At 39.7% G+C, this 13087-nt stretch overlaps 1 protein-coding gene across 6 annotated transcripts in view; it reads left to right on the top strand.

Moving 5' to 3' along the window:
- The window catches only part of dab1a (DAB adaptor protein 1a), a 249455-nt gene that overhangs the window by 204063 nt on the left and 32305 nt on the right, over window positions 1-13087 (top strand). For all 6 annotated transcript variants that reach the window (XM_039606719.1, XM_039606724.1, XM_039606723.1 and 3 more), the window contains one exon: window positions 12831-12970. In XM_039606719.1, coding sequence (XP_039462653.1) covers window positions 12831-12970 — 140 coding nt within the window. The remainder of the gene's footprint in view (window positions 1-12830; window positions 12971-13087) is intronic.

Raw genomic sequence — 13087 nt, 5'->3', positions numbered from 1 at the left:
TAATCTCGGGCCTTTGTTTCTGAGTTCTTCGGAGAAGAATGTAATGAAAAAGACTGTGGGACTGCTGTGTGTCATACATTTATCACAGATGTTGTGTGATCGGTGTGTGGGTCTGTGCGCATGTGTTTTTTGTGCCAGTGCAGTTATGCTTCCATTGTTAGCTCAGGGGTCACTTTTCTAAGAGCTCTTTTCTTCCCTAGCAGAAGGTTTTTATTGAATTACTATGACAGAGTAGAGATAACCTTTGATATTTAGCATTTACATGACCGTAGTGAAATAATTGCCAAGTTGTGATACTCTAACAGTAAATTAGTCAGTCTTATTGGTCAGACTTGATCCCTGAAGTAGACGTAATTGTCTTTATTAAGCCTTAATAAATCCAGAGAGACTGGATCTTTCCACCTTGCTATTCCCCTCTGATTTCTTTTTCCTATTGCCCTCCTCCTCTTCTATTTGTATCACATCTATGCACGCTGTTTATTTCCCTCTCTGCTGATTACAACCTTGAAGTTAAGGGGATGAGCAGACTCCAGTAGGATGCCAACTGTTTTTTTTAAGAAACTCATTTTGATATTCTTCATTATTAATAAAACATGGAGTTGACAGTCTGCCAGTACAAACACTTTTATGTGAATGTCAAATTAGAACAGCAAGCCAATTTGACATTTGTGAAGAGCCAACAGCTGCAGACAGTTTTGTCTCCACTTTAAACTTTTACATTTCAGCGCCCACCTGCTAATGAAGTGTGATGTACCATTGCCTGAGTCTGGAGAACCTTTGAATTGCATTTTCGCCTTTTACCGCCCAAGCAAATCATTCTGACATTACATCGCTGTAGCCTTTCAACAACGATGCAGTTGTGAAAAATGCAGTGCAGTTAAAATAATTACTGAATAGATTTAAGCTGTTAGTAAATGGGTACTGAATGCATGCTATGCTTTTGGTTCACCCACCAGAGGATCTAAAGTTTCTTGTCCAAACAATAGTAGGTTGAGTCACTCGCACAACATTGAAAAAAACAAATTGTCTGCATTGTTTATTCACAGTTGATGCAGCATATTTTTTCATGTTGCCTCCTGCCTTTTGATAAAACTAAGTAGAATAAAAACTCAAAATAGTAAAAACCCCTCTGGTTTTCTCTTTGAAGCTGACGTTGTGCCCGTATTGTTGTTCCAACAAGTGTGGTCATTGTCGGATTCGTGAATGAACGTTTGCAGCTTGTCAAATGTTGCTAAATTGTTACTGTCATTCTTAAGCTTGTCTTTCAAAAGCAGTCGCTTTGGCAGGTAACCAGCAATCATTTGGATGATCTGATTGTGCTTCGTTTCCTAACCGCTACATGTAAACATTACAAAACTGACTTTTATACTTATACAGAGTTTTGTCATTTGCGGTATTGCATTCATAACTTTATCAAATGCTCAAATAAAACATCGACTAGTGCACGTCTGTCTTTCCTAATGCGACATCAAATATGAATACAAGTTATAATAACTTCCGCTGTTGTCAACACTTGCAGTCATCACAACTCTGAAAAATCACGATTCTCCCACAGTGGGATTTGGCTGGATGTGTGGGAGGGTGTTTCTACAGTGTAGCTGGCAGCCACCGGCATGAAAAGAGTGGTTAAGGGTTATAGCTGTGCAGCTGTTAGCCTTTGTGTTAGTGTGTGTGGATTGTGTGGGTGTGTGTTTGCTTGTCTCTGGTGTGCGATTAGCAAACACATTATCTTCTTCGTGTGGATATTATGCGCACATCCAGTCTATCTGGCACAATCACCGCAGCCATTTACTCTAACATCTTTCCCTGGGGAATCTTAGAGCACAAACAACGGCATTTTGAGTGTGTGTGTGTGTGCTTTCTATGAGAGGTAATCAGATCTGTTCCCTCCAATCAGACAGAGATTGAATTGAATTGGCTGTCTGCTGTTGTGTTTGTCATTGGAGGCCAATAGTGGATACTTGGGGATATAAGACAAAAAAAGCAACACTCACTTTCACATAGTGACACACACTTTGCAAACATGGCCTTTCTCTCAGTTTGCACTAAAACTATATTTAGAGGTAACTGCCTCTTCTATCTCCTCTCCTGTCATTCTCTCTCATCATTTTATTCCTGGAAAACGTGTGCTCTATTTATCCATCCACTTTTTTCTTCCCTATAATAACTTAAGAGGGGTCGTAAGGGTGGTGAGATGTGATCTGTTTTTTCCCAAGCAGGTGTCTCATTCCTCTCAGCAAAGCCACATCCTCTTACTGTGCAGCAGCTTCAATGATACGCTCTTCTGCCCTTATTCCTGAGTGTTCAAAAAGCTTCATCCAAGCTTTCAGATGTGACCACACCAAATTAGCATTCAGAACGCCTGACTCAGAAAGAAAAATACATATCGGTAAAAGCCTTTTATTTGCTTTCCTGAGTCTTGGACTGTGTGTGTGTGGCTGCAGGAGCTTGTGATCCTCACAGTATGTTCAGCTTAGTCCTCTGCTCCACACAAGTTGGTGTGGCTTTGCTCACCGCATCACTAACTACTGTCTCCATAGCAACAGTTTGCTCCCTGCTCATAATTTGCACAAAAGGAAAATGTCCCAATGTCACACAGGCTCTAATAGAGGCCGATAGTCTCACCCTGCTGTGCTGGTTTAAGGACTGTGTGCTGAAAGGGCATTTCTTATTTGTTAGAGGTTTGGTAGGCTGCTGTTTTCTATTTCCGATTTCATAACGCAGTCTGTTTAGCGCTCATTTAAGAGACATGCTGTAAAATATTGCTAAATCTATGTTGTAAATTATTACTTTGTTTGAAAAGTATAACTCAATCACTTTATTCTCTTGTAGGGGTTATAAGTGACCTAAAGGTTTGCTATGGAGTTTTTGACCTTTTATTGTTGCGCAGCAGCATGTTTGTGTCCCCGTGTTGTTTGTCTTTGACTTTTTGCACACTCCATCAAACTAGATAATCGACTATCCTGAGAGTAATTTCACATTATTCCACTGATCAACTGGTGGTGGTATACGGCAAGACACGCACCACATCAGCAGCTAACACAGGGTTGAAGACAAGCAGATGCAAAGAATATAGGTTTGAAAAATCTGCTTTGTAAATTTTATTTTAGGAAGGCGCATGTACATGTAGTCCCCATACAGTGTGTTTCTACTAACACTGTATGTCATTTTTTGTCTCTAAAGGAAATTTAAGAGAACAAGTGTTGTCACATTTATTATTGTCATTTTGATTTGTACTGAAAGACAAAACAACCTTGGAGATATGGCTAAAATCTCTCTTCGGCTCTGAAACTTGAGTACAGGCTGTCTGGTGTACCTGTTTGGTAGTGTATTCACTTCTGCTGGTTAAGATTTTTTAGTTACAGTGATGTCAGAGTATCATCTAAACTGGTCGAGCTTGGTAAGTTAAGTTTTTTTTTACAGCTAAATAGCTTGGGAAACTATACATTGTTTCTTTCGCATAATTTATATCCTTTTGTGCGCTTTTCATTCCATTAATGTTTGTTTCAAAGCACATTTTTCAAGCCAAGGTGCAGCAAAAGCCCTATCAACATAAAAAAGCCCCTTTCTTATAGGCCATTCCTTTGTAACAGTTTCCTAGTAGGTTTTCCTGGCTGTGGTTGTGTAGGTAACCCTGTTTATACATTTCCTGCTCCATTATATGTGTGTTAGTTGTATCCTACACTCCCATTGGTTACTGCTTTAATTGCATGTTCACCTCCGAGTTGGCATTTGATACTTTGTTACCCACTAGCTTTATATTATGAGCAGTTTTTACTCCTGTCTCTACAGGTAGCTCGATTTCAATGACATTCAATGCTCTCTGGTGCCACATCACTGCTAGTCTTTTACTGTTTGCAATTTCATTAAGTATATACTCCTGGATAATACAGAGTGCAATTGAAACATGTAAATCCCAGTGTACACGAAGCATGCAAATTAAATATCTTGTCACAGAAGAGACTGAAATTTGTGTCAGATGATCTGATACGTGTGAAGTTTAATGCTAGCAGATGCATACTTTCTAACTGCACAGTCGCTGCATTTTTTTTTAGATCTCTCCTTACATGTTTCTATGTTGCTAATGTATCTGATAAAAAATAGAAAACTTAAATTTCTTTTTTGTTTCTACTGTTTTAGCTGAAAAAAACATGTCATTTACAGAGAGGTTTTAAACAAGACAAGAAATCTTCTTTTACTTAAAAGAGTTGATGACAACATGTACAAAGTGGGGAGATTACACATAGTTGTAGAAACAATCTAACAGATGGGAGAACTTCCTCTCCTTTTTCAGGTTGAGTAATGTTTGCCAGTCTTCTTTTACTCCATCCTCTCTTCCAGGACCCTGGCTGAGAGAATTAAAGGAGAAGGTTCATTAAGCAAGATGCAACACAGAAAAGTAGAGAGGGGAAGGACAGCAACTTCAAGTGATTCCATATTTTGGCAGAGATAACAGGGAGGAGAGAAGGCTTTGTTCTAGCACCCTCGTTTTGGCATGAAAGGAAGACTGCTGTGTTTTGAGGAGTTACCTGTGTTTCCTAATGCTTTGAAAGCAGTAGCGACAGTCACACACATACACACACACAGATGTTCACAATCCTCGTACAAACATGCCTCCTGTTCACACAGAATGCAGAATTTAAGAAACAAGTAGTTTTCCCACTTTTCACTCAGATTTGTTTTTTAGTGCTTGAACTCACTGACCTGTGTGTGCGTGTCTGTTTGATGGTATTTCTTCAGGAGGTATTTTGTGGGGGCTCATAGTGCAGGGCTTTGGAGAGCTACCTGTTCTTCTGCTGCAGGATGTGAACATTTATACACTCGTGGAATCGACTGCGTGTGTATTAGCGGCTGCTGAGGTGCATTCGTTAAAGCACTCTGTGGGTGGAACAGCTTCAACATCTCACATGACAGGATGCTAGCTACATGTTTACACACACCACCCTCTGATACACAGATATCAGAAAACATACATGCACATGCATGTACACAGACACAGTTACATACATACACACTCATGCACATTTGCAGGTTCCCCATGTTCCCCTTTGCTTGCGAGAACAATTACCTTCTAATTACTGCCAGAGGGAGAAAAGAGCTTGACTACCAAGATTTCTAGATAGACACAGGACTGCTTGGACAGTAGGGAAAAGAGATTGAGATATGGGAAGGAAAAAGACTCATAGCCTCATGTTAGTTTAGGTATCATATTAATTCATAACAGGGAGAAAATAGAGAAGGTTGAGGTGAAAATGAACGGTAAGGAAGATCTCTGAGAACTTCTCATCAGCATAGTAAGTACATAGAGTTGAATGCTTTTTTAGGATTACACAGAACCTAAAACACAGGTTTGTCAGTCAGCATGCAATCATCCTGACAAGATTGTGAACATAGAGGCGAGACCTGTGCTGCTTTTGCTATTTTTTAGTGTATTAAAAGCTTTCCTGGATTTTTGCTTTAGTAGCAAGCGAGTGTAAAAACTGAGCATATCACAATTTCCAGCACGAAACAAAGTCAAGCTCAGACAGTCCCAGTAGATGAGGTGATGTCAGAGCCTGTCCATATTTCCTGATCATAAAATTTCCAGATAGTATTTCTAATAAAGTAAAATAAAATATTTATATATCACCTTTTGAAACCGGCTTTACAAAGTGCTTTGACTACATTCAAACAGAAAGTCAGAGATAATAAACTGAATTAAAACGGAGTAATGTTAAAAAAGGTAATACGTTAAAAAAAACATTGTCCTGAAAAATCGAAAACACAAATTGTCACAAAAAGAATTATTCAAGAAAAGAGAATAAATAATACACCTAATTAGAAAACAATAAGAGATGACAAAAAGACAGTAACAGAAGGACAAAAACAAGAGACATCACATGAGGGCAAATTTATAAAAAATATGTTTTTAGAAGAAATTTGAAGGACATCACGGCTAATAGTTGATACCCCTGTATGCAACTCAACTCTTCCATGCTATGTCTCTCTCATTCTGCGGGAAGTAACAGTCTTATGTTGATTATATCATCTTGAGTGAAATTAACTGTAGTCAGGTAGATGTATTTACAGTGTGGTCTCAATGGCTCAATGGTCTAAAAAACAAGCGAATAAAAAAGAAGTAACATTTTAGTCCAAGGACGGTGCGTTCAAATAAAAGAAAACACTTCTTAACAACCCAAACACTGTGCGATAGAATTAAGAACTGTAGTTACAAAATAATATTTCAAGTTTTACAGAAGGATTTTCCAGTCAATAAATAATCCTTTTTTTAATTTATAGCAACAACAAGCACTCAAAAAACACTGATGTATAGCTCTATTGTTTTCCTGCTTCCCCTAAAACAGTATGGTCTCATGTCTGTCTGTCCAGGATGAGAGAAATAGACATGAGTCAGTCTTTGTTTTTTATCTATGAAATTTCAATTTCACTGTTTCACAAAAAAAGCTGAAAAAATGCAAAGCGCATCATTATTTATTTTTAATAAGATGCAAAATTGCAGAAATTTACCTGAATTCTTGAAAATTCTAGAAAAACTGAAAGTTATGTGGCTGAATGTTCTACTAGACTTCTCAGAGAAGTCCAGTGTCTTGCTTCAAATTTAGGTAAAATGTAAATTCAACTGAGGGAATTTAGTTTTTTTTGATAGATTTCTAAAAAAATTTGTTTTCTTGTATGTTTGTTTTTTGTGATACATGGTCTAATAAATTTGATAAAGGCTACATATGATTCAGCAATATGCTTTCATGTTATAGAAAAGGATGATAGGGGAAATATGGGATTACCTCATTATACCAACCCCTACAGAAGTAAATACAGCAGATTTAAATGATCTTCAAAAATTAAATAAGTAAACGTACCATAAATGTGTCTTTAAAGTGTGCCATAAAAATAAGATTTTATCTGAAGAAGGTCTCATGTGTCTTTCCCAACTGTCACCATACAATCGAGTCAAAACTTTTTTCTGTTTGCTTTTCCAAAAGTCACCTTGACAGAAGGTGTGAGTGTCTGACTGTGTGAGTGCCTGTGAGACGGTAATGGGCAATGTGCTCCGTCTGTCCCTAACTTATTTTTCAGCTCTAATTTGTTCTGTGTTTTCTGCCAGCAAGGATGGCTGGATGCCTCAGGACACATGTGCAGCAACACACATGCGCAGGGAGCTCAGGTCTCTGACTGCATCCCTGTCATCCAGGTGGGTGGGAGAGAGGTGAGAGTGGGGGAAAGGGAGCACGAAACGGACCCAGAAAAAAAGGAATTTTTAGATGAAAGGGGGAAAAGACACAGCTCTATCTGTTCAATCTTATTTGCTCCCTCTTAAATCTCCTTTCATGATTGTGGTTCATAGTCAACAGGTGAGCAGCAGCTCTCTTCAAGAATGGATGCTAAGTTAGTCACACTGATTACACAAATCAGTCCTATCAAGATCATTCGCAACACGAACGGTTCAAAGAAGCAACTTCATTTGGCAGACACAGCCGCAGTCGTGTTGCAAATAGGACAGAAAAATGTACACGAGCAAAAGCGCAGCGCTCATTTATTTGATTGAGTGGCCGCAGTGCTTCATCATCTGATTTTACAGCTGCTATTTCACTTCAGCAACTATGGTTGTGTTTTTGTAGCGTGCGCTTATGTGCATACTCAGTCAAGTGTGAGCTTTTGTGTGCCAAATCAATCTGCCAAAATTAAGCATGGAGCTGAAGGGGAAACTTGTTGTTTTCTTGGCACATACTGTTTTGTGGATTTAAAAGAGTCTGTCTGAGATTGGGTATGAGTGAGCGCTTCATCTGAACAAGTCTCTGATAGGTAAGGAAAGCACAAAAACCCACACGTGTTGACACAAACGCACACAGACATTCAGCGGCAGGGTTTAGAAGCAGGATTAATTGGAGAGTAACTGCCGGGTTCCCTCATGTGCTGTTGAGTGTTTGTTGGGAACCATCCCAGCTGCAGTTAAGAGCCTCTGGGTGCTTCTTCATCTGGAGCACAGTGAATCAAGCTCCACACTTTACCAGCCACTGCAAACAATGCTGGCCTTATGAAAGTAAATGGGTGATAGTGGCAACATCATTTGTGTAGCTAATTAATTTCCGAGGAAGATCAGATGACACGATGCCAAAAAAACTTCCTCTTACGGCAAGAAATCAAATAAAGTCTTGAGTTCACTTTTCTTTGCTATAGAGGTGCCGCTTCTCTCCCATATTCTTACTGAGTGGTGTCAAACTAATAGCCTCTGTCTCTAATGTCTAATGAAATTAATGAACTAGACTGTTATGCCTTATTGGCCTTACACTTAAAACCTTTATACTCATTGTCAGTCTTAAGCCTGGATGATCAGAATGTTTTTGAATGAAAAACTGCACCACTGAGGAGAGCCCTGAATTCATATGAGACAGGCCTGGATACATTAAAACGTATCTGCATGAATCTGTAAGTCTAACATACGTTTGATACAGCTTGATAAAGTGAGAAACACAAGAAGTCAGACAATCAGGCAACTTGTAAACAAACCCACAGGTAATCTGGTTGTGGTCCACTTAGCCCATGTACACTGAAGAAGCTTTGATTGCACACAGTTTGTCTCATGAGGATTCAGTATCATGACTTTGGTGCATTGCATTGGGTTTATATGGTGCTGTTATTACAGTAGATGATCCGTGTTGTCTTGGACCTGTCAGACTTCATTCTAGCTATGATTTCTAAATCCAGACAGTTGCTCTGGTAAGTAAAATGTCATCATAATTGAAATGAGTGACAGCCAAAACTACAAAAAAATCAGTAATAACCTGATTTGCCAGGAAGAAAGACATTGGCAAATATTTAAGTAAATAACATTTCAGTATGTAACCCATGTAAAGAGGTGGAATTATGCAGAGACTATTAGAGGTTGGGAGAAGAGGTGAAAAGGGGGAAGACGAGGATGGACGGGCGCACAGGAGGCGAAAGGTTACAGTTGCCAGGGGCGATGCTAGGGGCTTTCCTGAAGGGCTAGACGCACTGTACCAGCAGTCACCTGCCATCTATCACATGTGAAAGTTTGTGTGTGTGTGTGAGTCAGGGAGGTTCTGCCTGTCATATCGCTCTAATCCTGACTGACATTTATCCAATGGAGGCTTCGCTCATTCATCCATCCATCACGTTTTTCCATCCTTTGCTCTTCGCTTTATGTCCTTCCCTCCCTCTCTGCTTGTTGCTTCAGACAGACAGTTATGAACAAACCCTGCATACCAAGTGCTATCCTAAACACACACGTACACTCGATGCGCAGCGCTTGACTGTAGCGTAAAAACGTGAATTCCAGATATTGCGATAGCAGCGTAGCACTGCAGTGTAGTTTGCACAGATCTGAGAAAAGATTGCATGTTTTTGTGTGTTTGTTGACCTGTGGAGCAGCCGTGATTGATGTTCCAAAAGATTCTTTCATTAGTGTTATGGTATGGTAGGTGGGATGCGTGTGAGCGCGAGTCTGTAAGTGCTTTGTGTGCGAGTGTGAGGCAGGCACACAAGTTTGCGTTTGTGTGTCTGTGGAGCAGCCGTGACAGATGAAATGGAAGATTCTTTCATTAGTTGTGTTTGAAGCTCAGCAGGGTCACAGCAACAGCGGACATTTAATTACAGCAGACTGAATGCTTCCCCCACTGACTGACACACACACACACACACACACACACACACACACACACACACACACACACACACACACACACACACACACACACACACAGACAGATGCATACACACAGACAGGCACACACACACACAGAGGGAGGTCTTTCATGGAACATGCTCCCAAAAGGTAATATTATAAACCACTCAGCAGGAGTGGTAACCCTGGACCCTCTCTACCTTTCCTTTTCTGTTTTCCCATCTTGACTTTATTTCAACTTCTCTCTCTCTCGCTCGTCCTTTCATTGTGAGCTAAGTATAGCAGCAGTAATGGTGATGGATGCAGATGGAGCAAGCAGGTCTTAAATGTCAAACTCAAATGAAAATCACTGTTCCAGTGGGACAGAGTCAGCTGGACACAACCAGTGTTATTTAACTCTCATACATATAAATACACACAGATGAAGTCCTACACAGTGTGGACTGCTATTACAATGAACAAATGGATCCTCAGAAGGGCATAAAAAGTATAATCAAATTATACAGTATCTGACAAAACAGTGTAAATTAAGATAAAATACCAAATTGTGTTTTTCACTAAATCCTCTCACTGAAACATTAAAATCAAGTTTATTTGGTTTATAATTAAATGAGTAAAGTTGCTCTAATTGTATGATATAAAACTCATCTGAACCCCTTTTTATTTTTCCTTTAAGGGCTTTAAAATTGGCTAAATCATCTTAATATTCACTATGAGCTTGTTCCGGCTCTTCATTAAATCTACTTAGAGATTACATTGAGGAATACTTAAACTCGAGCTTTTGCTGCAGTGCCACCTTTTTCTTTGATAAGTGATTTGTGCTCTTGAACTTGACCCTCACTTTCTCTGTCAGGAACACACATGCTGCATTTTTTTTAGGATTCGGTGATTTTTGCGAACATGCCATGAAGTGGGAATATTGTGGATGTTGTCTAAATTGCGCTTTATGGATTTCACATTCAGCCTGGCGTACTTGGTTTCTTACCAGTGCAAATGCTTTTGCTTACTGGAATTGAAGGTTTGGATTAGAGGTGTTACAAATCTGAAACTGTGACCAAAATCACGACACAAACAAGTACAAAGGTGTCGTGCCTTGTTAGAGCATGTCAGTCTGTAAAAGTAGCAATGTTTGAATGTTATTCAGTGTAATCGCTGAATTGAAAATGAATCTGTTTGTTCATGGCGCAGTTGTGATCAAGTAATTAGTCCAGTAGTAAAACGATGTGTTTTTTTTCCACTGTTTGTTATTTTTCTCCTCTAAAAAAATGATTGTATTAATCAAACCTCTGCTTCAGAGAGTTGTTAGTTAGTTGCACAGTGAAGAAAGGTTTTTGACACTTTTTGAGATCTCGAGCTATGTTTTTTGGGAATGTTTCCTGACAGACAGCTCATGCAGTATGTTTCATGTCATTGTCACTATGAGAAGAGATGATGTGGAGCTAGTGGTTGTGGAAATCTGGGGGTTGCCATCACACTACCAGGGTATTATTGTCAACATACTTATATATGTGTGTATGTGTGCACGCTCATTTCACAGCATCGTTTCATATTTAATGAAGGCAATATTTAAATGTCTCCAAAATGAACGTCTCCTTGTTGAACAACACAGTCTTGCAGCGGTTTAGTCGCTTACTTTGATCTCAGCCTCGCTGAGACGTGACACAATAGAGAGAGCTGCTCTCTCTTACTCTCCCCAAAATAAGGACTGATATTCTTCAGCTCTTTTGTCTCTTAGGACTTTGAGACAGACAGTCGTGATTTACTCCAAGTAGCAGTGTGACTGAGTGTGTCTGTTCAATGATTCAGAGGTATGAGTTCATCTGCAGTCTTTGAGTGTGTCTTTCTGTATGTGTATGTCATTTTTTATCAATGGAGAATAGTGTGTAAGTGTTTTTCTTGTATTTTGTCAAGTTTTTCTTCCCATAGGATGAGGCTTCTTAGACAAATGAATATTCATAAAATAATCTGTGGCAGCGTTGGACTTTTCTATTTGAGGTTTTAACAAAGCAGGGTTATTAATACAAAGGCTAACCGACCATGAGAATTTATCTATCGTGTGATAATGAGGCCTTATATTGAATTGTCCTCAAGTACTTTCCAACTTGTTAAAATCTTTTTAAATGTGATTGAAGTCATTTAATTCAAATGCAGATTTAGAAAATACTCGTATTTGCTTGTTTTCGCGTGAGGGCACACAAACGAAGTTGTGGGAGGTTTGTGTTGCACAAAAATGATTCAATAGCTGCACGTAACGTGATGGTCTTAAAAGGGCTCATTTCTATTATGCTGCAATGCTGTAGGGACTCGGTGTGAATGGAGGGAGTGTGAAAGAAAGACGAAAGGAGGAGTGGGACCTCTCCATCACTCCGGCTGTGACCTTCCAAGAGTCACGCTCTTATAGAGTACAGAACTAATGCCTCAATATATTATCTTAATATGCTGCATTATCATTATGCCTCTCTCTCACAATCACTCTCAAAGTCTCGCATATACACCCTCAAAAACAGAACACGGAGACATGCAGAGATGCTCTGGTGTTTGTCTGTAAAACATTTGGTGTGTGCGTGCACGCTGCAGGTCAGAGAAATAGAAACTGAGAGGAAGAAAGAATGAGAGAGTATGACATGAAAGAGTTTGTCCTTATGAGTAACTACTCTCTCTCTCGCTCTCTGTGCTCTGTATTGTGTATAAAGAGGTTTGGAGGAGATAACACAGAGACTTCCTGGACAAGAGCAAGGTCAACACATGCACGCCATCGCTGACACTTACTAATACATGCGCACAGTGCTGGCAATCTGGTACACAGTAGCAAGTGAGAAGAGACGAGGGACTGTTGGAGACAGGGGAGATAAGGAGAAAATGTCACACCATTATTTTGTATGAGAAATGGCCAAAGATGTGAACAGTCAGAGTTTCGACTAATCCTGCCAAACACTGAGCGTCATTGAGTGTACTGACAATTATCATTCATATGATACCACAGTTCAGTGCATGTGATCTGAGTTAGCTGTGTACATTAGTGGCTTTGACCTATACTATAGTTGTTTTTTTTGTTTTTTTACTGTTGAAGTATTCTGGGGTTTGTGTGATTGATGATCCTGAGGTAATAGCACTGGTCTGAGGTAGATTGAGGTCCTTGACTTGAAGATGTACTGTAGACTGCAAAGTGAGTGTGTATGTGTGTCTGCAGGGCAGGATCGCAGCGAGACAGCTCTCATCAGGCGTTTTAAGGGCGATGGCGTCCGCTACAAGGCCAAGCTCATTGGCCTGGACGAGGTTACCGCCGCCCGTGGAGACAAACTCTGCCAGGACTCGATGATGAAGCTCAAGGTAAGAAGAGTCTTTCTGCTCCTCTTGATCTGTCTCAAATTACAAATTAATTGTACCACTTTAAACTCGCTGTTAAAACAAACTTTACACGGTAGTTGCGAGCAATTAAAAAACTAG

Source organism: Oreochromis aureus, linkage group 23 (assembly GCF_013358895.1).
Source record: "Oreochromis aureus strain Israel breed Guangdong linkage group 23, ZZ_aureus, whole genome shotgun sequence".
In the NCBI taxonomy this organism is placed as follows: domain Eukaryota; kingdom Metazoa; phylum Chordata; class Actinopteri; order Cichliformes; family Cichlidae; genus Oreochromis; species Oreochromis aureus.
This window is presented reverse-complemented; position numbering and strand designations above follow the sequence as displayed.